Consider the following 23,718-nt stretch of genomic DNA (forward strand, 5'->3'; position numbering starts at 1 on the left):
AGTACTCTTAAAGAAAATTAAAACATTACAAATTCAGTTGGAGGCCCTCTGAATCCCAGAAGCTCTAGGTCTGCTGCTTACCACTCCTGTGTGTGTTTACACAGGGCAGTTTCTGTATGTTTCTAAACACAGTAAGGACAAAACCATTCATTTTGGGGGCCAGGGATTTAGCTCAGTGGTGCCGCCGCCTGCCTTGCAAGTGCAAGGTCCCGAGTTTGATCCCCAGTACCAAAAAAACCAAAAAACAAAAACCATTAATTTTGAGAATGTGCATATTCCACTGTGACTACATCACAACTTATTCATTCTTCTGAATCGACAAGGTTGGGTATTAGAGTAGGCTAACAAAAAGACCCAAGAATGTATAACATCTCAAATGACAGACATTTATTTTTTGCTCACATAATAGTCTCAAGAGAGAAGTTCCTGGCTGGCAAGTGGCTGTCCTTAGGGGGTGACACAGGGAGTACACAACTTTCCATTCTGTGCTTCCTATCCCCTAGTGACTCACCATCGCCTGCATCTAACATGAAGAAAGCAGAGTTACACTCTCTTCAAAGCGTTAGCCAGGAAGTGACAAGTATTACCTCTCCCATTCCAGGGAAGAGAAATGAGGCATCCACCCACCTTTACCACAAGCAGGGTGGGAAAAGGGACAAGTGGGTAATCTAGCCTAAACACCTAGAACTTCAGAAAACGAGATTACTGTGGATAGGTGATGCTCTTTGATACTTATTTCTAGTACCTCTCTACTGAAAATAGTACTGCAATAATTATTTTTGTTCATCTCTCGGTACAGCTAGGAAGAGTTCCTGTGCACATGCCTAGGACTCAAGCTGAGTCTTAGGGTGTATCTTCAACTTCACTAAATATTGCTAAATTATTTTCTAAGTGGGTGCATCAATTTACATTCCATACCATGCATGAAAGTTCACATTACTCAACCTCCAATACCACCAAATTTGCTTTATGTTAATCTAAGTGAGTAGTGTGATTAGGATGATCCATACTGAGCCCTGCTACTGCCTGGCCAAGGGAACAAAAAGGCTGCAAGAGCACGGATGAGATAGGACAGGTTTCCTGTACCAATTCACTTGAGCCACAAATTACTCATTTTAACCAGATTTCAGGAGCCAAATAACTCCTGAGATAGCTGCACGTGGGGCTTATTTCAAACACAGTTCGGTCTCCAGCCATTGTCGTACCAGGGAGTCAGGTAGCAGATCAGAATCAAAGAACTGGAAACAACATTCTAAGTGAGAGTCATTTATTTCTTTTGTCATTGCCAAACATACCCCAACTCCTACACCAGAAAGTAACATATTTTCTCCATTTCTCCTCCCTGTCAACCCTCATCTGCTAAAATGTCTTTAAGGGCACAACTGCCAATGGAGATGTAGTGTGTGTACTACTTTTCTTCACTTTCTACCTATTCCAGCAGTCCCTAATTCAGGTCTGAATGTGGTCTTCACAAAAGCCCACATGTTAAAGCTATTCAGAGAAGCAGAGAGAATAGAGGGTTAAAGGGTGGCCTCAGCTTTTCAGATTTGGAAAAAAAAGTAGTGTTTGCCCATATCAAGGTTAATTTTTAAGTGATATACGCCACAAAACTGGTGAGAACACTTAAGACCAATATTTACGCAAAAAGAGAACTTATAAACACAAGGCTGCTCTAAACACTGCTCCAGAAAAAGCCACCCCCTCCAGTAGAGAAAGAGCCCATAAAGCATTACCAGGTAGGCAGGAGGACAGATGAAGATGTTTTCTTTCCAGCTCCAGATATTCACATCTGGTGTCAAAGTCTCAGAAAAAGAGGACAGAACTCCATATAAAAGAGGACAGAAGGACAATATTCTCAGAAAATTCAAAGACACAGAGGTTAAGTAAAGGGCTGGCAAGGACTTGGCAAGGTGTGGATAAACAAGTGAGGTAAAGTCCAAGGGAGAAGGAAGGTGCACCTTGGTTTCCAAACTTAGTGGCATTGCAAGGTGCACCAGGGCGCTGTGTCAAAACACCAGGGGGCACAGTGACGTTCACAACTTTTAAAATCACGGGAGCCAAAGCAGGCTTCGGGAGGGGACTGACCATAGCAACAGATGAGGCTCTGGGTCCCAAGAAAGTTGGGCTAATTATTACTGCTTCTGCTTTTTTCTTTCCAGTCATTTAAATATTTGGGACACATTACTCCTCAGGCTGCTTTTCATGCCTGTGGATCTACTTAGTCACTGCTGCTTGGTACAGACAAAGCACCTCCCAGGATAACCACTGTAGGGAGGCTCTAGCTTTTTCATGCTAAGTCTTTTTCTCTCTTTCAATCCTAAAATCACACTGAGGACAAACAGCCTCTGCAAAGTTTTGCTTCCCAAGGATTCGGGGTAACCCTAGTAAGTAAGCAACAACAGTTCTAGCTTCAAGGCTTGTTGTATTACAAATACAAAATGATAAACCCATAGTGTTTTTTTTAAAAAGTAGTTTGAAATTGTTCGATAAGTTACACAATGGAGTAACTACTAAATCAATGGAGCTTCCAAGAACATTTGAACCTCAGGAAAGAAAGGACAAGTAAACACCATTCTTAGTCTTGTACAGGGCAAGAGGGGCCTATAGTTGGCCTTGAAAGGGATCTCTTCGGGCAAGAGAAGAGAAAAACAGGAGGACTCCCATAAAGAATAGTAGAAAATCTTGCTACAAGGGGCATGGGGAAGGAATGAGAGTGAATAAGTAGGGAAGACGGTGAAATTTACACAGGAGCTGAGAAAGTCACAGCCTTGCATGGACAGTTGCAAGCATCTTCACTCAGCCCCAGGACTCAGGCCTCCTCGCACAGGTCCCCTGACAACAGTGTCACCTCCACTCTCCTAGGAGTGCTTTCACTGACTGCCTATTTCCTTCCTCGTTTATGATTCGTCTTTGGGGGCTTTGCTTTCTGGAACTGGGCTGCCACAGGCTCCTGCTCTGATTCCTTGCAGGAGGTCCACACGACCAGTTCCTCATTATTCCTCCTCTGATCCTTCCCTACTCTAAGGCTCAGCTGGGTCTCAGGAAGCTCAATGCCAGGCTGCTGCAGCCTTCTTAGTGATCTCCTGCTCCTGTGCTGCTGCCTCCGCTTTTCTTCTTCTTGCTGTCTCTGCTTTATCTTCATCAGCTTTTCAAAGCTTTTTGTTGTTGTTGGGTTTACAATAAACCAATCCTAGAGAGGCAAAATAGAAATATCATCCAGTCAGAAACACAGTGAACACTACAAGGAGTGTAAGAGCTCAGTTCTGCTCCTGGATACACGAGCATAGGTCAATTGTTAACCTCTCTGAAGAAGAAGGGGCAGGAAACAAAAAATCCAAATACAAAGTACTGACACAGAAAAAGAAAGGGAGGGGCTGGAGATTTAGCTCAGTGGTTTTGTCGCCTGCTGCGCAAGCGCAAGGACCGGAGTTCGATCCCCAGTACCAAAAAAAAACACAAACAAGAAAAAGAAAGGGAAAATAAGTGGGAAAGAAAATAGCAAATGAAAATAAAAAGGAGAGGGGAAGAGGGGAAGAGGGGAAGAGGGGGAGGGGGAGGGGGAGGGGGGGGAGGGGGAGGGGGAGGGGGGGGGGGAGGGGGGAGGGGGGGGAGGGGGGAGGGGGGAGGGGGGAGGGGGGAGGGGGGAGGGGGGAGGGGGGAGGGGGGAGCAAACAAACTCAAACCTAATCAAGCAATATGATCAATGTTCCAGATATGACTTTCAATTTACAAGAAACAGGATAGAGGAACTCCAGCAATTGGGAAAATTCAGAATGTGCATATGATAAATGACCTCATTTAAAAAAATATGGCAATGAAGAAAACAGAACAGGGCCGGGGATTTAGCTCAGTGGTTTCACCGCCTGCTTCGCAAGTGCAATGACCTGAATTTGATCCTCAGTACCAAAAAACAAACAAAAGAACAAAACAAATAGGAAAGGGAAGCTTATAGAACTGCTGGCCACAATGAGCTAGTCTCCTGCCACATGTGGTCAGTCCAGGCTCAGATATACTTTCAATGAAAAAATGCACCAGGACCTGAGTTCGATCCCTGGTACCAAAAAAAAGAATCAAAAAATGCACCAAACTTTAAAGACTCAGTATGAAAAAAATATAAAAATCTTGTATGTATTAATACAAAAATACTACTTTGGATTTGTTGGGTTAAATAAATTTACTTGTCTTCATTATACTTTTAAAATGTGGCTACTAGAAGATTTTATATGACAAACATGGTTCACATTCCATTTCTTTTTGGTTTTTGGCGGGCGGGGGGGGGGTTACTGGGGATTGAACTCAGGACCTTGTACTTTCCAACCAGGCAGCGGAACCACTGAGCTAAATCCTCAGCCCCTCACATTCCATTTCTTTTGGAGAGCAAGGCTCTACATCAGTCATGGCAAACCTATGGCATGAGCATTATTGTGTTTGGTTGGTTTTTTTTAAAGACAAAAGACATTAAGGTTGAGTTGTTTTTTCTAAATGAAAACCTCAGTATTCAGGGTTAATTGCAGTGTTGGCACTTTGCCATAAGTAAGTTTTTTAAATTTTTGGTACTGGGGATTGAACTCAGGACCTTGCGCTTGTGAAGCAGGCGGCAGCACCACTGAGCTAAATCCCTGGCCCTGCCATAAGTAAGTTTTGGATTGCAGTTTAGCACTCTGTCTCTAAAAGGTTCACCATCACTGCTCTAGATTAAAATTGCAAGGTGGGAATGCTGATACTGGCCTGTAACCCCAGCACTCTGGGCAGCTGAGCTACAGAAGATCAAAAGTTGGAGACCATCTGGGCAAACCTGCTGACTTAGTGAGACCTTGCCTTAAAATTTAAAAATAAAATTTAAAGGGCCAGGGATTTAGCTCAGTGGTTTTGCCGCCTGCTGTGCAAGCACAAGGACCCAAGTTCAATCCCCAGTACCAAAAATTTTTTTAAAATTTTAAATAAATAAATAAAATAAAATTTTAAAAGGGCTGAGGGATATAGGTAGTACAAAGGCCCTGGTTTCAATGCCCAGTATTATAAAGAAAGGAAAAAAAAAAAGACAATTGCAGTAGATAAACCTTTTTTAAGATTCTGATTTCAACAAACCAATTCTATATTATAGAGTTATAGGCTATAGTGGATCAGGTGTGGTGACACACACCTATAATCCCACCACTCAGGAGGATGAGAGTTCGAGGCCAGCCTGGGCTACATATTGAGTTCAAGGCCTGCTTGAACTACATTGCGAGACCCTGTTTCAAAAAAACCACCATTAATCTTTTTTGGGGGGGTACCAGGGATTGAACTCATGACCTTGGGCTTATGAGGCAGGCGCAGCACCACTGAGCTAAATCTCAGGTCCAACACTGTTAATCTTTTAGGCATAAAGTTTATGGATATGTTAAAAAGTCCTTATGTTTTACAGATATATACCAAAAGAAGCATTTGTACATGAAACAATATATGGACTGTGCTTATAAAATAAGACCTTTTCACTTCTTTAGGCAGCATTTTAAATAGCCTTGAAAGCAGGCTACCTGTAGACATTAGAATACATAGAAGACATAGCAGAATAGACATCGCTGGGAAGGACAATGTCCAGCATGTAAATTCAACCTAGTTCCCCAGTGCCTCATTTATTTGGATTTAGGAGACTAGTAAGAGCTCAAAGATACTCACTTTCCCATTAATTTCAAATATTTACCCAAAACAATACAATTACTCATCCAATTTTAACACATTCACAACGAAGCTGTAATTTGTATGTCTCACTGCCAGACAGCTCTGAACCATCCCAGTGGTACATGCATGACTATCCCATCAGGTGGCATGGGACAGTCACACATGTCACTGGTGGTACATGCCATCTGATGGACATTCATGCACATCAAGCTGGCGGGAAGGTGTTACAGAGTATTTTTGTGCCCATGTCTCTGATAAGTACTACGGAGCTACTTTCCTGGACAGTCCTAGCCAATTAAAACAGAGATAAACTGCATCTCTCTTGTTGTTTATACATCAACCCTAAAGGATCATACAAACACTATGTGAAAAAAGATACCTCACCTCAGCATGGACAGAGTTGATGTGATACTTGACACCACTCTCTGACACAAATTCTTTTTGGCATAGAAGACACTTGTATTTTCCAGCCACAAAGGTTCCCTATTTCCGAGAGAGAGAAGTGAGAATTACTGGTAAATTACTGGTAAATCCATAGGGATGCAGAACTCAAATGTCATTCCAAATTTCTTTCACTGGTGTGACTTCTTGCTATGTTGGCCTTTTCTACATTTTGGATGAATCCTGACAGCCCACTCAATGAGTACAAGAATTTTCGTGACAGAGGACTAAAGCAGCCTCTGACAATAACAGTGTACAGGATGAGTGAGTAACTGTTCAGCCAAACTGAGTTCTTTTCCATGTCAAACTTTTAGAGGGCATAATAAGATACCAATTTTAAAAAGTTACAAACTGGGCAAAACCTGAAAAGAAAACAGCACCAAGCTGAGCCGCGGTGACAGAGGGAACAAGATGGCGGCACCAAAGGGGAACCTCTGGGTCCAGGCCCAACTTGGGCTCCCGCTGCTGCTACTTTTGACCATGGCCCTGGCGGGAGGCTCGGGGACCGCCTCGGCCGAAGCATTTGACTCGGTCTTGGGCGATACGGCGTCCTGCCACCAGGCCTGTCAGCTGACCTACCCCTTGCACACCTACCCCAAGTTCATGAGGACCTCAAAATCATCTGGCCTTAACAGAATACAGAGGGTCATCAAGAAGATCATACACCCTGACCAAGTCAGATTTATCCCAGGGATGCAAAGATGGGTTCAACATACGTAAAATCATCTGGCCTCCTCAATGTCTTGGACTTAAAAATTATTGAGACTCTAATAATTTGTTAGCCAGTATGATGGAGAAGTTATCATACTGTAATCTCTAATTCTCACAACAATACTGCACAGTTGGGTTTAACAGTTAAGAAAATTTAAAAAATCAGATCCCCCAAATTCAAAGACCCAATTCAAAAATGGGCATCCGAAATGAACAGACATTTCTCAAAGAAGTAAAAACAGCAAATAAATATATGAAAAAATGTTGAACATCACTGGTCATTCGAGAGATGCAGATGAAAACAACACTAAGATTCCACCTCACCCCACAAAGAATGGCTGCTATCAAGAAATCAACCAATAACAAATGCTGGCAGGGGTGTGGAGAGAAAGGAACCCTTCTCCATTGTTGGTGGGAGTGCAGACTGGTGCAACCACTGTGGAAATCCGTATGGAGATAACTCAAAGAACTAGGACTAGAGGTCCCATTTGACCCAGCTATTCCCCTACTGGGTATCTTCCCCAAAGAATTAAAAGAATCGTACCACAGCGATATATGTGTACCTATGTTTATAGTGGCACAGTTTGTAACAGCTAAAGTTTGGAAACAGCTCAAGTGCCCATCAACTGGAAACTGGATAAAGAAGATGGGTTTTTTTTTTATAAAATGGAGTACTATGCAGCCATAAAGAATGAGAAACTAGTCATTTATAGCTAAATGGATGCATATTGAAGCCATACTCTTAAGTGAAATAAATAGGACACACGTGTAAATATCGAATAGTTTCTCTAGTATGAGAAACTGAAAGTATAAATAAGGATGAAAATGATTAAAATGAATAATTGATAATTTGAAATAGGAAAAGGTCCAAAGGTGTAGGGGTGGTGGGAGGGGAAGGGGAAAGGGAAGACGGGAAAGGAAAAATTATGAGAAAGAAAAAAAAAATGGAAACAAAGTCTATGTAAATAAGGAAGGGTGGAGGGGTGAAGGGCGCATAGGTAATGGGGGAAAAAATAAGAACTAAGATACATCATGTTCAGGTACAAGCACCCAATGATAAATGTAAATGTATACCTAAAATGTACCAATTAATATATATAAAAAAAAAACAGTTAGGAAAATTAAAGTTTGGGTGTTTTGGCTGGAGATTTAGCTCAGTGGCACCATGCCTGCCTCAAAAGTGCAAGGTCCTGAGTTCAATCCCTGGTACCAAAAACAAAACAAAACAAAAAATAAAAATTGAAGTTTGGAAAGGGTGACTTGCCCAAGGTTACATAAGCAAATAGTGGAATAGGAGTTTGGTCTTCAAACTGGCTACACTAAGCTGCCATCCATCTATTAATTAAGTTGGATTACAAATATTTAATTTATTTCACAGACTATGTTGGTGCTCTGCTGAATTATTGTCCCTTGCAATTCAGGAAACAATGTTATACCAGGGGAAGGGGGAAAAAATCAGAACCAAGAGAGTATGTAAAGGTGCATATCTCCAATGATGAATGTCATTATATTGTACACCTAAAATGTACCAGTAAAAGGATATACCAAAAAAAACCACAATGTGTTATAATGTGTTATAAAAGCACATAACAGGGCCGGGGATTTAGCTCAGTGGTTTTGCCACGTGCTGCACAAGCACAAGATCCTGAGTTTGATCACTGGTACAAAAAAAAAAGTTAGATGAATTTCACATAGTCTATCTTGGTGGGATACTTGAAACTGGAAGATAGAAATCTCATTTTAATGACTCTTTCAGAAATAATCATTTGTTGCAAGAAAGTAGAATACCTGTTTGTAAGTAGTTATTTTTAAATTATTCTAATTTTTCCTTTGTCCTCAAAAGCACAATTGCATAATTTTTCTGGTTTCAAGTCCTATTAATAACAAAACTAATTAACAGGGCATGGACTTTGGAGCCATACAAGCCTAGATTCCATTCTCAACTTCATTGTTGCTGTGTGTCCTGGCTGCTGATCACTTAAAGTCTCAAACTCCTAAATTCATTTTGTCTTCTGTAAAAAAGACTTAACCCTCCCCTGCAGAGCTAGTGTGAGGATTAAAGAAGATGTATGTAATACTCTTAGACAGGACCTAACACAGCTGCAGATGCTTCATGTTCCAAAATCAATTTGGTGTATATAGTATTAGTAGTTCTAAATAAGAAGAGAATAATTAGGTTGACTTAGCTCAGGATAGGAAAATGTAACAAGGTGGGCACAGTAGTGCAAGCCTGTAAACCCAGCTACTCAGAAGGCTGAGGCAGGCAAATCGAGAGTTCCAGGCCAGCCTGGGCAACCTAGTAAGAGCCTGTCACCAAAAAAATGAATGAAAGAGAGAGACTATGTATAAAAGCTACTGATAATATCATTGAAGGACCTTCTAATTACTTAACTAATACTCAGTATGATGGGAAGCAGCCATTTCCTGTGTCCTGTATCAGAGGAGATATACTTCATGTGAGCTTGCCAGTTATTTAAGATAGAGTATAAAATATTTATTATAATGGAATAATAATATGTATGAAACATGAAATACTGATTCTCTTTTTTTTTTGAAATACTGATCCTTAATAGCTACCAATTGAGTGCCTACTCTGCTGGGTGTTGTATAATATGTTAAGTGTTAACATGGTGCCTGGCACATTGTGGATGTTCATTAATGATTGTTATGTTTATTAGTACAATGTAACAATGCTATTAGGGATATAAATGTATAATCCTAATATTTAATACTGATGTAAAAGTATTGTCCTTATTTTGCAACTGAGGCTTACAGAGATTAAGTAACTTATGCGAGGTTGTGCAGAGAAAGAGAACTTCTAGCCAGGCTGATTTCTATACCTAGGCTCTTTGTACCATCTTATATGGTCTCCTGAAATTGGTACTGGATGGCTTTTTGGGGTAGCTTAACAAAGAACAAAGGAAAATATATTTGAAAATGTAATATCATGTGGCTCCCTTATATACACTGGTTTGTTTCAAATAGTGTATGTATTTTGCCAAAGAAGAAAACTGTTGAAGGCCTTGTGGTTGGTATTATTAAACAATTAATATCTTCCTGTATTGGAAAAAAGAAAAAGTTACAAACCAATGTACAAGAGCCAAGGTGAGCTTTAAGGCCAGACACACTACTGTAGACAGCCTCACAACCCTGAAAAAGAGAAGAAAAGAGGTAAGCATGATACCACATAGAATCCTCTTCTTAGTATTAGACGTCAGAATACATAGAGAACAAATAGCAGGATAGAGATCACTGTGGAACAAGAATGTCAAATGTATAAATTCAACCTAGTTCCCCACTGTCTGATTCATTTGGAACTTTCTCTGACACTTAACAGATATATATATATATATATATATATATATATATATATATAGATATAGATATATATATATCACTTTCTCTAACACTTAACAGAAATACAGAAAACTGTATGATTAGTTTTTAAACCTTTAAGTGCAAGTGTGTCTCCTACTTTTTTTATATTTTCCTCCCCAAACTGCACATACAGCTCTTACAGCAATTTTTCAGAGGATGGCAAATGTATGCTACTCCTGCCATCAAGAGTGGGGTCTATTTAACCTCCCTTTGAGTCTGGATTGGCCCTTAGATGCTGCTGATGCGAGAATGCCATAGAAGTGATGTTGCAAAATTCTGAAGAGAGGCCTGAAGAAATCTTCAGCTTCAGCTGCACCAAATGGCACACACCGGTGATTCCCAACTACCTTGGAGCTGAGGCAGGAAGATCACAATTTCAAGGCTGGCCTGGGCAACAAAGTAAAACCACGTCTCAAATGAAATAAAAAGGGCTGGACACATAGCTCAGTGGTAGAGCACTTGCCTAGTATGTGCAAGGTCCTGGATTCAATCCCCAGCACCACACACAAACACACACACACACAAACAGATCTGCAACTTCTGCTTTCTCAGAATCTACTCCAAGAAGTCAGTTACTGTGTCAGTGGTTGGTAATCCAACTGCCCCGTGACAGACAAAGGCCATACAGGCAGACGGTGCACAAAAGCCATCTTGCGGGCTGGGGATTTAGCTCAGTGGCACCGTGTCTGCCTTGCAAGTGCAAGGTCCTGAGTTCAATCCCCGGCAACAGGAAAAAAAAAGCCATCTTGAACATTAAATTCCATCTAGCTAGAGCTCAACATCCTCCCAAGAGTGATCCCTGCTGAGGCCACACATAGTAGGACTGCTCTCTTGTTGACCTACCCCTGACAGAATTACTAAAATAAAATAACTAACTATTCCTTGAAGCAACTATAATGCAAGTGCTTCATCATGAAGGAATAACTGAAAACAAGAGCAGACCCTTGTGAAACATTTACTGAATAAAAGAAAGACAAAGAATCACCTGGTTAGGACACTGAATGCGATGATACTTCTTGATATCTGTCTTCCACTTGTGTAGTACTTCCTGGCTGAAAGTAGGTAGCCCAGGACGAGTATATTTTAACTAGAAGACAAGAAGCATTGTATTGCAGGGATGCAACTCCCAGCAAAAATAACTAAAGGCTTCACACACACCTCTTCGGGTTATGTACTTCAGGAGTCCACAGGTATATATCCTACACAAACATAGTAAGACGTAAGATCCTCTAAAGTTCTTTTTTTTTTTTTTTTTTGGTACCGGGGATCGAACTCAGGTCCTTGCTCTTGCGAGGCAGGCGACAGAACCACTGGGCTAAATCCCCGGCCCTAAAGTTCTTGATATTGGTAAATATAAGTCTATTTTTTAATACTGGAAAAGTCTGATTTTTAATAGAGGACAGGAGACTTGAGCATTTTTTTTCTGTAGATAAAACAGGAAGAAAAACACACAGTATGAATTAAAAATAAAGTATTTGTTATAAAAGTTGAAAACAACCAGTTCTGGTGGCACATACTTGTAATCCCAGCACTCCAGCGACTAGGGCAAGAAGACAGTGAGTTTGAGGCCAACCTGAACTACACAGTGAATTCAAGGCCAGCCTGGATTACTTATAAGACCCTGTTTCCAAAAAAAAAAAAAGCAAGAAATATAAATATGTATCACTCATTCAGTAGAAATACATGGAGATAGCAAAGAAGGACCTAAATCAAAATATTAATAGTGGTATTCCCTAGATGGCAGAATTTTCAATGATTTTAATATTTTCCTCTGCTTATCAGCATGTCTGTTTTCTTCAATGAAAACATGCTAAGTTTTGAATATTTGTTAAATTCAAAAACAACAAAAAGTTAAAGTCCAATCTAAAACAAAGATGTGAGAAAAATTAGGACAGAACACATAATCTTTGCTTATACTACAAAAGTAACATCACCACTAGCACCCCCACACACACACTTAGACATGAATGACATGTGCAGTGTGGCTGGAGACTCACAGCGGACCCTGCACCTGCATGGTTCTGGTGAGAAACAGTCCTCCTGCCTCAACAAAGGTCGAGTGTGACAGGAGGTGGCTCTCTGTAGCAGAAAAGCAAACCAAAGCTCGAAGAGGCAATGGGGGAAGGCAAGTGGCTGAAGGAGCCTCTGGTGAAGCTAAACCAGAACACACAGCTGGCGATACTTGTGAGCATTTAGTCTAACAGCCAAATCTGGTGTTACTGAACAGCAAAATAAATAATACTAGCATTGGATTACAACTCATAGAATAAACTAAGAAACTAAGTATCTAGGTGTCTAGACACCCTGGCGCCCCAATATCCTCAGTTTCTGCATTTTCTGATTCAACCAACTAACTTCAAATCAAAACTATTTTTTTTGTTTTGTTTTGTTTTTGGTACCGGGGATCGAACTCGAGTTCTTGCGCTTGTGCAGCAGGCGGCGGAACCACTGAGCTAAATCCCCGGCCCATCAAAACTATTTTTTAAATAAAAACGTTCCACCTATACCGAGCATATATAGATGTATTTCTTGTAATTATCCCTCAAACAGTTAGCATTTACATTGTATTGGGTATTATAAATAATCCAGAGATGCTCGAAAGTGCATGGGAGGATGGGCGTAGGTTTTATGCAAATACCACACCATTTCCTAGCAGGGGCCTGAGCACCTATAGGTTTTGGTATACTATTCCCTCATTGATAACAGGGGAAGACTATACTAACATAAATAAATAGAGCAAAAGGACAGATTTTTCTCACACTAGAACTGCAATTAATACTTATAGAACAAATGATGGAAACAAATCTTCATTAGGCCAACATTACAATAATACCTTAAAGAATCACATCATCAGTGTACGCTAATATAGGTGGGCAGAAGTAAGACAATCTCAATCTCCCCACAAAATACTCACTAATTTTACCATGGAGATACTTGGAAACATACGCTGGCCAACAGATCAGCAATCATCATTTGTAAAAGACACATCCGGATCATATAACTTCTGACATGATGCAGACAGGCACCAGCACTGCCTGGGTGGGTGATATTCCTGCCCAAACCAAGTAACCCTCACCCTGACCCTGAGGAAGCACAACAGAAAACCATACTGGAGAACATTCTACAAAACAGCCAGCTAGTCCTCTGCCAAAGCATCACCCACAAAGCGACAAAGCCAGGGCCACGCTAACAAACTGAAGGAGAAGGAGACAGAGTAAGAGGTCCCCGTGGGTCCTGTGGCACAGTTACCCAGGGTGTCGGCATCGGGGGAGATGGGTGGAGACTGCCTGGGAAATCTACACTAGCTCTACAACTGCTAAGTCCAACATACTTCACATGGAAAGTTCTCTGAGCAATATATGGCTCATCTGCCCATCAAGAAGCCCTGGGAAGATGCATGAGAAGCTGCTGAGAGTGGAGAAGCTTGGGGACGGGACAGAACAGGGACAGGCCCAGTGGGGTCTCGATGTTGATCATCATTTTCATTGTGAACCACAAAAGAAGTTCTGCTGCTAGCAAAACCAATGGAAACCGATAGGAAACCAATGGTTTACCTATTGAACCGTATCTGCGGAAACACGCTGGATGATGAGCAAGTAAACATCTTACCTAGGAATTTCAGGTTCCTTCTGGAAGCAACTCAGAATTCAGAGACACTTAAGGAACTTCCAAAATGGACTGTTCAGCTAGGACCTACCTGAATCCAAACATGCAAGCTGGATCACATGTGCTCTGTCTCCACAGGTAAAGCAGCAAAATATTCTTAACATGCACTTATCTAAGTGTCTTTCCTTTTCTCTACATCAGACACAGTATGACACACAATGGTTCTTGGGCCGGGGATTTAGCCCAGTGGTTCCGACACCTGCCTCACAAGCGCAAGGTCCCGAGTTCGATCCCCAGTACCAAAAAAAAAAAAGACACAACAGTTCTAAAAGTAGTAGTAGAACTTCTACCCTACCTTCCGGTCATCAGGGACCAGATCCTGGAGCACCTTCCTCTTAGGCCATTCCTTGGCCAGTTCGGCAGACGCCAGCTCCTGCAGGTGGTACACAGCGATCTTGGCAGAACGTCTCTGAACTCGGCCCCCACTCTTTGCTTCTAGACCCATCTCCTTTAAGCACTCTGGCTGTCCTGACTCTGGAAAGAAGGAGATCTGCAAGAATGAGACACAGCAGAACACAGGCCTGAGAAGCAGCGTCTGTCACTTGAGGTAAAGGCCGACCTTCCTGCTCTAAGTATCAAAAGGGCTGTCTACTAATTGCTAACCATGGACATCAAGCTATACCATATTAACACATATTTTATTCGTATTAAAAAAGCTGTTTAGGCCAGGGATTTAGCTCAGTGGTTCCGCCACCTGCCTTGCAAGTGCGAGGTCTCCCCGGTACCAAAAGAAAAAAAAAAAGGAAGCTGTTTAGGCTGGGTATTTAGCTCAGTGGTTCCCCAGTACCAAAAAGAAATGCTGTTTAGCAGGACAAAATCTGTTCTTTCCTAATAAATAAAAGGCGTAAAAAGTCAAGAAACATTCATATACAAAGAATACAAAGATTTCAGGCACAAGCCTGAAATCCCAGCACTTAGGGAGGCTGAAGCAGGAAAATCACAAGTCCCGGGCCGGGGATTTGGCTCAGAGGTTCCAGCGCCTGTCTTGAAAGTGCAAGGTCCTGAGTTCAATCCCCGGTAACAAAAAAACAAAACAAAACAGAACAAGTCCAAATGCTGCTTGGGCAACACAGCAAGACCCTGCCTGACAATATAAATAAATAAAACAGGCAGATGATGTAGCTCAGTGGTAAAACACCCCTGGATTTGACCTCTAGGACCAAAAAAAGGGGAAACGAACCTCAACCCATACCTTATAACACATACAAAAAAATAATTCACAATAGACCAAACCACTAAGCATAAAATATAAAATGATAAAACAATAAAAGAAACTCATGGAAGGGCCAGGGATGTAGCCCATTGACTACATCAGTGAAAGGTCCCAAGTTGGAACCCCAGTACCGGGAAAAGAGAGAAAAAAAAAACGAAACTGAGGAAGAAAATTTTTGTGACTCTGAAGTGTCACCTTGGCTAGATTATGTATTCACAGGCAGCTAGACAACCACAAAACTTCTAGCTACATGGGGGAATGTTTTCAGTTTTGAAAAAAAGATAAGCAGTTTACTTCTCTCTAGACTATACTTAAAACTTTCATTTATCCAACCTAATAATGTTCAAAAGGCAGAACTAAGAATAAAGAATGAATGATGAGGAGAGAACAGCAACATTGACAGAGCAAAAGGAGACACAAAGGAGGAACCAAGAACAAGGCACTCACCACAGCGGACATCACCAACAGGATACAGAGAAAATCGGTACTCACAGGTGCATGCTCTGACCTCAGGTGATACGCAAGACCAGCCTTCGACCTATATGGTTTTCCACAATGGTGACATTTCAAGGTCATCTTCTCCAGCTCTGCAGCCCCCTTGCCACATTTTCTAACATGATACATATATCCCATGATGCTGGTGAAGGTACTGGAACAACTCTGAACAGAGGAGACAGCCCCCCATCAGAATCTTACATCCTCTGACATGAAGCATTCACCACCACAACACACGCAAAGACACTGTGATCTGACAAGCCCCTCTCTGCCATTTCCCCTTAGTACCACCCTTCCTTCTCCCTGGCCGGGTGTCCAGGTGCCATCAGATGTGGTTGGTATGGTGAGCATTTGCTGAGCTGTACCCAAGAATGAACTCTGTCTGAGCTTCCTCCTTGGTCTGTGATCCAACCACACCCCCAAATCAAATAGCTAGTAACATCAAACCCCATCACAGTGACAGGGATCCTATTCATCATGTTTACAGAGGGGACAGGAAAGAAACGCTCTGAACACAGAGGAATGAGGGAAGAAGGTACACTGTTGGAGATGAGACAGAAAAGAAAGAACTATCAATGAGTTCAAGAGTCCTGGAAGAGCAGGGGCCAGGCTGCCTTATGGTAGCACAGTACCAGGGAGTCCACAAAGGGACAGGAAGAGAACTGGAATAGAACAGCAGAAGACACTGACTTGAGCTCCAGGAAGGAAGAGTTGCTATCCCTGGACTCTTACCTCTCGCATGCACCTGAGTTTTCCCAGTCTCTTTAGAACTGTTCGGAGCCGTTCCCTCTCACTTGGCTCATCAATTTCCTCTCCAGCTTTCAAAATGGGCTAAAAATCAAGAGAAGCATCTGACTGGATGATTAATGGAACAGACACACAGAGAAAAAGAAAAATCATACAGACTTAAGAATTGGACTAACAGCTAAGCTGTACCATAAAGTCCACGTTTTGGCTTTTTCTCTCCTCTGGACAGGTAAAGCAGGTAAAAAGAATGGAAGTAACAGCTCAACCCTCTATCTCCTGTGATAGCCCAAATATGATGGACCATACAAAGGTGCCTATTTCTTGCTACTCACACCCCTATGAGGTCCCAGAGCCTCAGCTAACTACAGAGATATCGTCACACACCTTAGGAAAAGATACCCAAGGATCACAGAGGACAGAAGACAAGCTTACCAAACTATTATGATTCGCCATGACGTGATACTTCATCCCTGCCAAGGAACGAAGTTGTTTCCCACAGTGATGGCAAGTAAACATTTCCTAAAAGGAAAAAGAAGGTATTCAGTGGCAGGCCATTCAACAGAGAAGTCGAATGCTAGCAACTGCTACATAATGGGCTAGGGACGTAGCATGTGTTACTTCTTTCTTATCCTCTCATTGACTAACCAAGGTATTTATTATTTTTTCTCCATTTTACCAATGAGGAAACCAAAGTCCACAAGTGAAAAGTGCCACAACTAGCACGTAGCAGGCTGAGGATTCAAACAAAAGTATATCAGATACAAAGACTATGTTCTCTCTACCACACAACACTGCCACTCATCGGCTCTTATCAGCATAATGAACACAAAATGAGGTCTAAAGTTTAGATTAAAAAACCCTAACAGTTATAAAATGCCAAATAAGTAACCTGTTTGCAGTTTTCCATGTGTTTCTTCAAACCCTCTATGGTCTTTCTCCCCACTGCCTGGCAGGTAGGACAGGAAACACTGCCTTTGTCTACAATTTCTAAGTACCACTGTTCCTCCAAACTACCTAAAAGGAGAGAAAGGGACACGTTGTGATCTGCAGTATTGTCCAGAAACAAAAAGCATCATACCACCATTTAGAAAAAGTACCATAATAGGGGTTTTCCCTTCCCTGGTAGACATGGTATAGCTGCTAGAAGTCATTTTTTCAGTAAGACGTCGAGTTTCTAAAACTCCTGTGCATTTCCCCATGTTCAGAACCATCTGAGAACCACTCCAAAGCCCATGCTTAAAGCCTGGGCTACACTTCTCACAGCAGGATTGAACAGTGAGACACAGAGATAGGCAGAGACCATGCTCAGTGTTTTCAAGTCCTCCCCTACTGTCAACAATGCTATCTTTATCATTATCATCTACAGACAGGAAAACTGAGGCTTACAGAAGTGAAGTAAATTAAGGCATTTCAGAAAGTCTGGAGAGCCAGGCCATGAAGAAGAAGCTATGTGATCTCCAAAGCCAGGCCTCTAAGAACTGCCTCTGTAAAGAAATGCTTCAGTGTATCCCTCCTCATGGATATGCCAACAAAGCAGACTAAGAGCTACACCCCAGGAAGCCTCCCACAGAGAGCCTACCTGCTGCATAAACTGGCGGTTCCTTCCGTATGCGACGAGCCTGGGGTTTGGGATTAGGCTGAGTTTTAGGCCGCTGTTTCCTCCCTGACAAGACAGAAACTTGAAGGCTGACATGTCCCCTGGACTAACCCCCCTCCAGCACCAACATCTCTTCTATCCTCTTCTCCTAGATACCCTAGGTGCCAGACCCTCAACCAATAATGACTCCCTTAACTCATGCCTGAATGAAAAGGAACAGTTGAGGCAGGATGGAGGCTTTTCCCTCCCTCTAAATTCAAAGGGCTCAAAAGCCCATCAAGGGCCCAAGCCAGAATCTGTCCCTTTAATCCTAAAGAATAAAGCCCAGTCACCAGAGGAAAAAGGAATAGAGAAGTTCCTCCCTTACCATACAGTTTATGCTTCTTCTGAGGAAATTCTCCATAGTCTTCATCGTCTTCCTGCCTGGGTTTCCTTTTTCCTTTGGCTGTTACTCCACCTGACCCTGGCACATGGCGCAAAAACAAAGCACCAACTCAGGATAGTGCGTAAAAGAATGTCTGGTCCTGCCTCCAAAACATCATCCACAGGACTGTGAAGGGAAAGCTCCGCAGTGATGCAGGCCACACAGAAGTGTTGTGACATTTTTAGCAAGGTCTGTAACTTCTCATTAACTGACCAAACCTCTCCTCTTGCCCTTAAATTGTTCTCTTTCAGGAATCATCAATTCTTCTTGAATAGGGGCATTCAGGAAATATATTTTGTGTGATCTTAACTGAGGCTATCACTGAAGAACTGCTCAAGATACAGGGCTACCAGGATTCTCCAGAATGTGATCCTCCAGAATATATGATCCTGATATCACTCTTTCCCTACCCATTGTATTCTCAAAAAAGGAGCAACCTAGAAGCATATTGAAAGGAAACTCAAATTCCCCAAAAGAGAAGGGTTATTCTAAGTCTATCCAAGAAGAGTAGAATTGGCAGAATGGCCCTTAATGTATTCAGAGTCACTTATAGCAGGTACCAAATACGACTTCAGAGTATGCTCTGTCTTGCGAAGAAGATGCTGGTATTTATACCTTCAACATGAGGAGAAGCAGCTTGCTTGATCCTCCTCATCTTCCTCCAGTACGTAGATTTTCGGAAGGATGCTGGAAAATCATTCACTTGTTCGCACGAAGAAGCAGATGAGCCACTCAAGGAGTCATCATGAGGGATGGTGTACTGGAAACTGTTATCCTTTATGGGGGAGCACTGGGTCCTGCTACTAACACAACACAAAGATATACACCACAGAGAAGAGTTTGGTGCAAAGTTCCTACTAATTCTTCTATATCATAAGATGATACCAGTTACCTGTGCACAAAACTCTGGAGCCTGATCCCCCACACCCCTTTTTGGTACTGGGGAGTGAACCAAGGCCTTTGTACTAAGCTACATCCCTAGCCTCTAACCTGTTTCTATTTTTTTTTTTTGGTACCGGGGTTGAACTTGGGTCCTTGCGATTGTGAGGCAGGCAGCGGAACCAGAGCTAAATCCCAGGCCCTCTAATTTTTTTTTTGAGACAAGGTCTTTCTAAATCTCCAATGCCCAGACTAGGCTCAAACTTGTGATCCTCCTGCTTCACCCTCCCAGAGTAATGGGATTATAGGCATGTGCCACCACATCCCACAAGAAGACTGATTTTGGTTTTTTGACAACAGGGTCTTGCTATATATATACAGCCCAAGCTGGCCTCAAACTCACTGGGACCCTCCTGCCTCTCCTCTCGTGTGCTGGAATCACAGGCGTGTACCATCACACCCAGCAAGAAGACTGATTTTAAGGGGCTGGGGATTTAGCTCAGTGGTTCCACCACCTGCCTCACAAGCACAAGGTCCAGAGTTCAATCCCCGGTACCAAAAAAAAAAAAAAGACTGATTTTAAAAGGCCAGAATGTCGGGCCAGGGATTTAGCTCAGTGGTTTCGCCGCCTGCTGCGCAAGCACAAGGACCTGAGTTCGATCCCTGGTACCAAAAAAAAAAAAAAAAGTCCAGAATGTAGGCTGTAATCTCCTAAGAATTTCTTTTTTTTTTTTTTTTTTTTGGTACCAGTGATCGAACTTGGGACCTTGCACTTGCAAGGCAGGCGCCGGAACCACTGAGCTAAATCCCCAGCCCTCTCCTAAGAATTTCAATGCTGGCTCTAACACCCCAAGTACAATTACTATTATATTTCACTGTAGTCAGAGTTAGCAATCCACATAAATGATTACCTTGTAGAACTGGAAGGCATTCTTTCCTAGATTTCTCTAAGAAGTAGGTGATGTTCTGAGATCCTTCAAAAACTCCTTGGATGTGTAGTCAGATGTGTCTGAGCCTCCCCATCTGACTGATACAGGCAGACTCATTAAAGGGTACTCTGAGAATAGGGAGGTGTCGGGGATTTAGCCCAATGGTGCTGCCACCTGCTTCACAAGCACAAGATCCCGAGTTCGATCCCCGGTACCAAAAAAAAAAAAAGAGAGAGAGAGTAGGAGAATAGGGAGGAAAAGAATAGACCCTAGAGCAGTGACGGCGAACCTCCTAGAGACCGAGTGTCAAACTGCTACCTAAAACCCACTTATTTATCACAGAGTGCACACACTACAATTAAATCTCAATACTGAATTTTTAGTTTAGAAAACAACTCTACATTAACATCTTTTGTTGGCTGGGGATTTAGCTCAGTGGTTCCACTGCTTGCCTTGAAAGCACAAGGTCTGGTGTTCAATCCCCAGTACCAAAAAAACCCCGTCTTTTGTCTTAAGAAAAAAACACATTAACACTAGTGCAGTAGGTTCACCTCCACTGCCCTAAACCCTAATCTGATCCCTCTCTCCCTTCTCCTGAGGCTTCTCTCTAAACTCTTGAGGCCAGGACAGCCCTGTCTCACTTAGGAAACATGACACTCAGCCTCCACAGCTAAAGGAAGGATGTTGTCTTGTCTGAGTTGAGCTGGGCAGAGAATCTGGTAAACAGATGGATTCAAATTCTTAAATCTAATATGAGTCAGTGTGTCAGGGAAGAAACATTACTTGAGAAACTACAAAGACCAAGCATTCTTCTAGGTGACTCAAAATGCAGCAGACAAGCAGTTCACAAAGGGTGGTCCAAGACCACCCCCAAGGGCCTGCCTGTTCCAGGTAAACACCTGCAGGAGGCCTGCTTTAGACACAGGATTTAGAAAGATCATGCTGGCTGCTGTACGGAAGATAGGCAAAGAATAAACAAAATGAAAAGTGAGCTTGCTGGCAAGCTGCAAGAGAACGAAGCAGCAAAGACTGGGTTCAATCCCCAGGACAAAAGCAAACAAATGGGGGTGGGGGGTGGGGGTGGGGGGTGGGGGGTGGGCGGGGATTTAGCTCAGTGGTTTCCCCGCCTGCTGTGCAAGCCCAAGGACTCGAGTTAGATCCCTGGTACCAAAAAAAAAAAAAAAAAAAACCAAACAAACAGGCCAGGGATTTAGCTCAGTGGTTCTGGCGCCTGCCTCGCTAGCACAAGGTCCGGGGTTCAATCCCCAGTACCAAAAAATAAAAATAAAAATTAAAATTAAAAAAGCAAACAAACAAAGATCCAGGCCTGAAGTAAGGTTCTGTAGGACAGATGGTGCAGAGTGAAAAGAATGTGATACAGGTGGAGCTAATAAGAATGGCACAGTGGCACACTGGCACCAGTTTGTGACAGCAGGATGTGGAAGTCACACTGATGACTGTCCTCAGGAAAACATAAAACGTTATAGATGCCTACTATGGAATACTCTATAGCTGTCACGTGTAATAAACCAATTGTACACAGATTAGCACTTAAAAAGCCACAGTACTGAATGAAAAAGGAAACAACAGGTTCACAAAGACTGTTTGCTTACCCCCCGCCCCCCATCCTAACTCTCCTATTTTAGGTTTAAAGCCAGCTAACTTTCCCATTCCATCTCTCACTCCATTTCCGGCCCAAGCTCTGCTCCCCATCCCAGGCTTAAAAGCTTTGACTCTGCCTCTTTGGGGCAGGGTGAAATCTCTACTTCCGGACACCCCACCCCCACCCCTGGCACGCTGCTGTACTGGTGTTAATAAATCTTTCTGCCTCAATAGGTCGTCTCTGGGTCTTAAATTAACCTAACAAGTACAATGTCATCTCAGTCAACTAAAAATACATATATAAAGGGGCTACACTCATCTTCAAAGGATTCATAAATATTAAAGACAAAGACACTTGCTCCATAGTTTCCTCTGGGAGGAGAGGGATGGAAGTGAGGATAGAAGAAACGCAACTGAGACGGGACGGGTGATGTCCGTAGGCGACGGACAAGCTAAAGGGATTTATAAGGTGGTGATGTTTCTACACTTAAGCAAATGGTAGAACACTGACTCTAAGTAGACTTGGAAAGGACAAGTATGTGTGTTTTAATTCCAAGACCAACCATTAATAAATAAAAGAGCCAGGCATGGTGACACACACCTGTAATTTCAGCTACATGGGAGGTTGAGACAGGAGAATTACAAATCCAAGGGCAGCCTGGGTAATTTTTCAAAATCGGTCTCAAAATTTAAAAAATAAAATAAAAACACAAAGGGCTGTGGATTTAGCTCACTGGTAGAGTACTTGCCTAGCATGTGCATAACCCTGGGTTCAGTCTCCAGTATCAAAACAAACAAAGAGACACAAAAATCCACAACCATGACAGTCCATAAATTTAACAGAGACACTAAGCAATCAAATAATCCTAAAGAACAGAGGCTCAGAGAACGAATAATAAAAAGGTAGACCTAAATCCAACCATAGCAATAAATGTTTATGGTCTAACACTTCTATTAAAAGAGAATGAGAGTTCAATCCTCATACCAAAATAAATAAATAAAAATAAAAGAGAATGAGAGTCAATAAATAAAAAGGCAATACCCTACTAGTATATGCTATGTACAAGGGACATTCTAAATATAGACATATATAGAATGAAAATTAATGGATGAAAAACTATACCATGTAATCAGGAAACGACAGCTGGAGAGGCTATTTTAATTTCAGATAAACAGACTTCAAGACAAAGAGTATTTCCAGAGATAAAAAGAGATACTTCACAATGAAAAAAATTCAAATTACTAGGAAGACATAATTACCCGTTCTATGTACTTAATAATAGAGCCTCAAAGTAGTCAAAGAAAAAACTGACAGAATTAAGGGAAAACAGACATGCCACAACCTCAGAAAATTTTGAAAACTCCCAGCAATTAATAGTACTACTATATAAAAATTTACAAAAGATGCAAATGATCTGAACTACACTACTGGCCACCATACTCTGATAATTAATATTTATGAAACATTAAATCTGAAATACAGGACATACATTCTTGTCAATGTGCATTCACCAAGACAATTCATATGCTGAGCCATAAACCTTAAACTTTTATTAAATGGATGAAATGACAGTGTTTTCTTTGTCCACACTGAAAATGAATTAGAAACTGATGATAGTAAATATTCAAAAAACAGCTGGGAACGTAGCTCAGTGGCACGAAACCTGCCTGGCAAGCTCAAGGTCCTGAGTTCGACCGCCGGTACCCCCCCCCAACCCCCACATATTTTATTTATTTATTTGTTTGTTTGTTTATTGGGGGGGTACCAGGAATCGAACTCAGGTCCTTGCTCTTTTGAGGTAGGTGACAGAACCACTGAGCTAAATCCCCAGCCCAAAAAACAAATTTTTAAAAACCCACAAAAATCCAGATATCCTGAAATTAAATAACGTATTTTCTACATAACTCATAGGTCAAAAATGAAATCACAAGGGAAGTTTTCAAAAATTTTTTTTTTGGTACTGGGGATCAA

At 41.9% G+C, this 23,718-nt stretch overlaps 1 protein-coding gene across 6 annotated transcripts in view; it reads right to left on the minus strand.

The window, feature by feature from the left end:
- Nucleotides 1-1,250: 1,250 nt before the first annotated feature.
- Znf512 (zinc finger protein 512) overlaps nt 1,251-23,718 on the minus strand; it is a 28,170-nt gene continuing 5,702 nt past the window's right edge. For 2 of the 6 annotated variants that reach the window (XM_004839213.4, XM_087216525.1), the window contains exons 3-14: nt 18,952-19,139; nt 18,280-18,375; nt 17,895-17,978; nt 17,205-17,329; nt 16,748-16,834; nt 16,301-16,399; nt 15,566-15,733; nt 14,156-14,350; nt 11,180-11,281; nt 9,904-9,966; nt 6,049-6,147; nt 1,251-3,190 (exon numbers count right to left, since the gene is read on the minus strand). In XM_004839213.4, the coding sequence (XP_004839270.1) occupies nt 2,882-3,190; nt 6,049-6,147; nt 9,904-9,966; nt 11,180-11,281; nt 14,156-14,350; nt 15,566-15,733; nt 16,301-16,399; nt 16,748-16,834; nt 17,205-17,329; nt 17,895-17,978; nt 18,280-18,375; nt 18,952-19,139 (1,615 nt within the window). In that variant the 3' untranslated portion in view covers nt 1,251-2,881. Of the gene's footprint in view, nt 3,191-6,048; nt 6,148-9,903; nt 9,967-11,179; nt 11,282-14,155; nt 14,351-15,565; nt 15,734-16,300; nt 16,400-16,747; nt 16,835-17,204; nt 17,330-17,894; nt 17,979-18,279; nt 18,376-18,951; nt 19,140-20,126; nt 20,247-23,718 lie in introns of those variants that run through there. The other 4 variants (XM_021253633.2, XM_087216526.1, XM_021253635.2 and 1 more) reach the window with 3 other exon arrangements.

The sequence above is a fragment of the Heterocephalus glaber genome, unplaced genomic scaffold (assembly GCF_053883595.1).
Source record: "Heterocephalus glaber isolate CG9 unplaced genomic scaffold, H.glaber_assembly_v1.0 deba00001457, whole genome shotgun sequence".
Taxonomy (NCBI): domain Eukaryota; kingdom Metazoa; phylum Chordata; class Mammalia; order Rodentia; family Bathyergidae; genus Heterocephalus; species Heterocephalus glaber.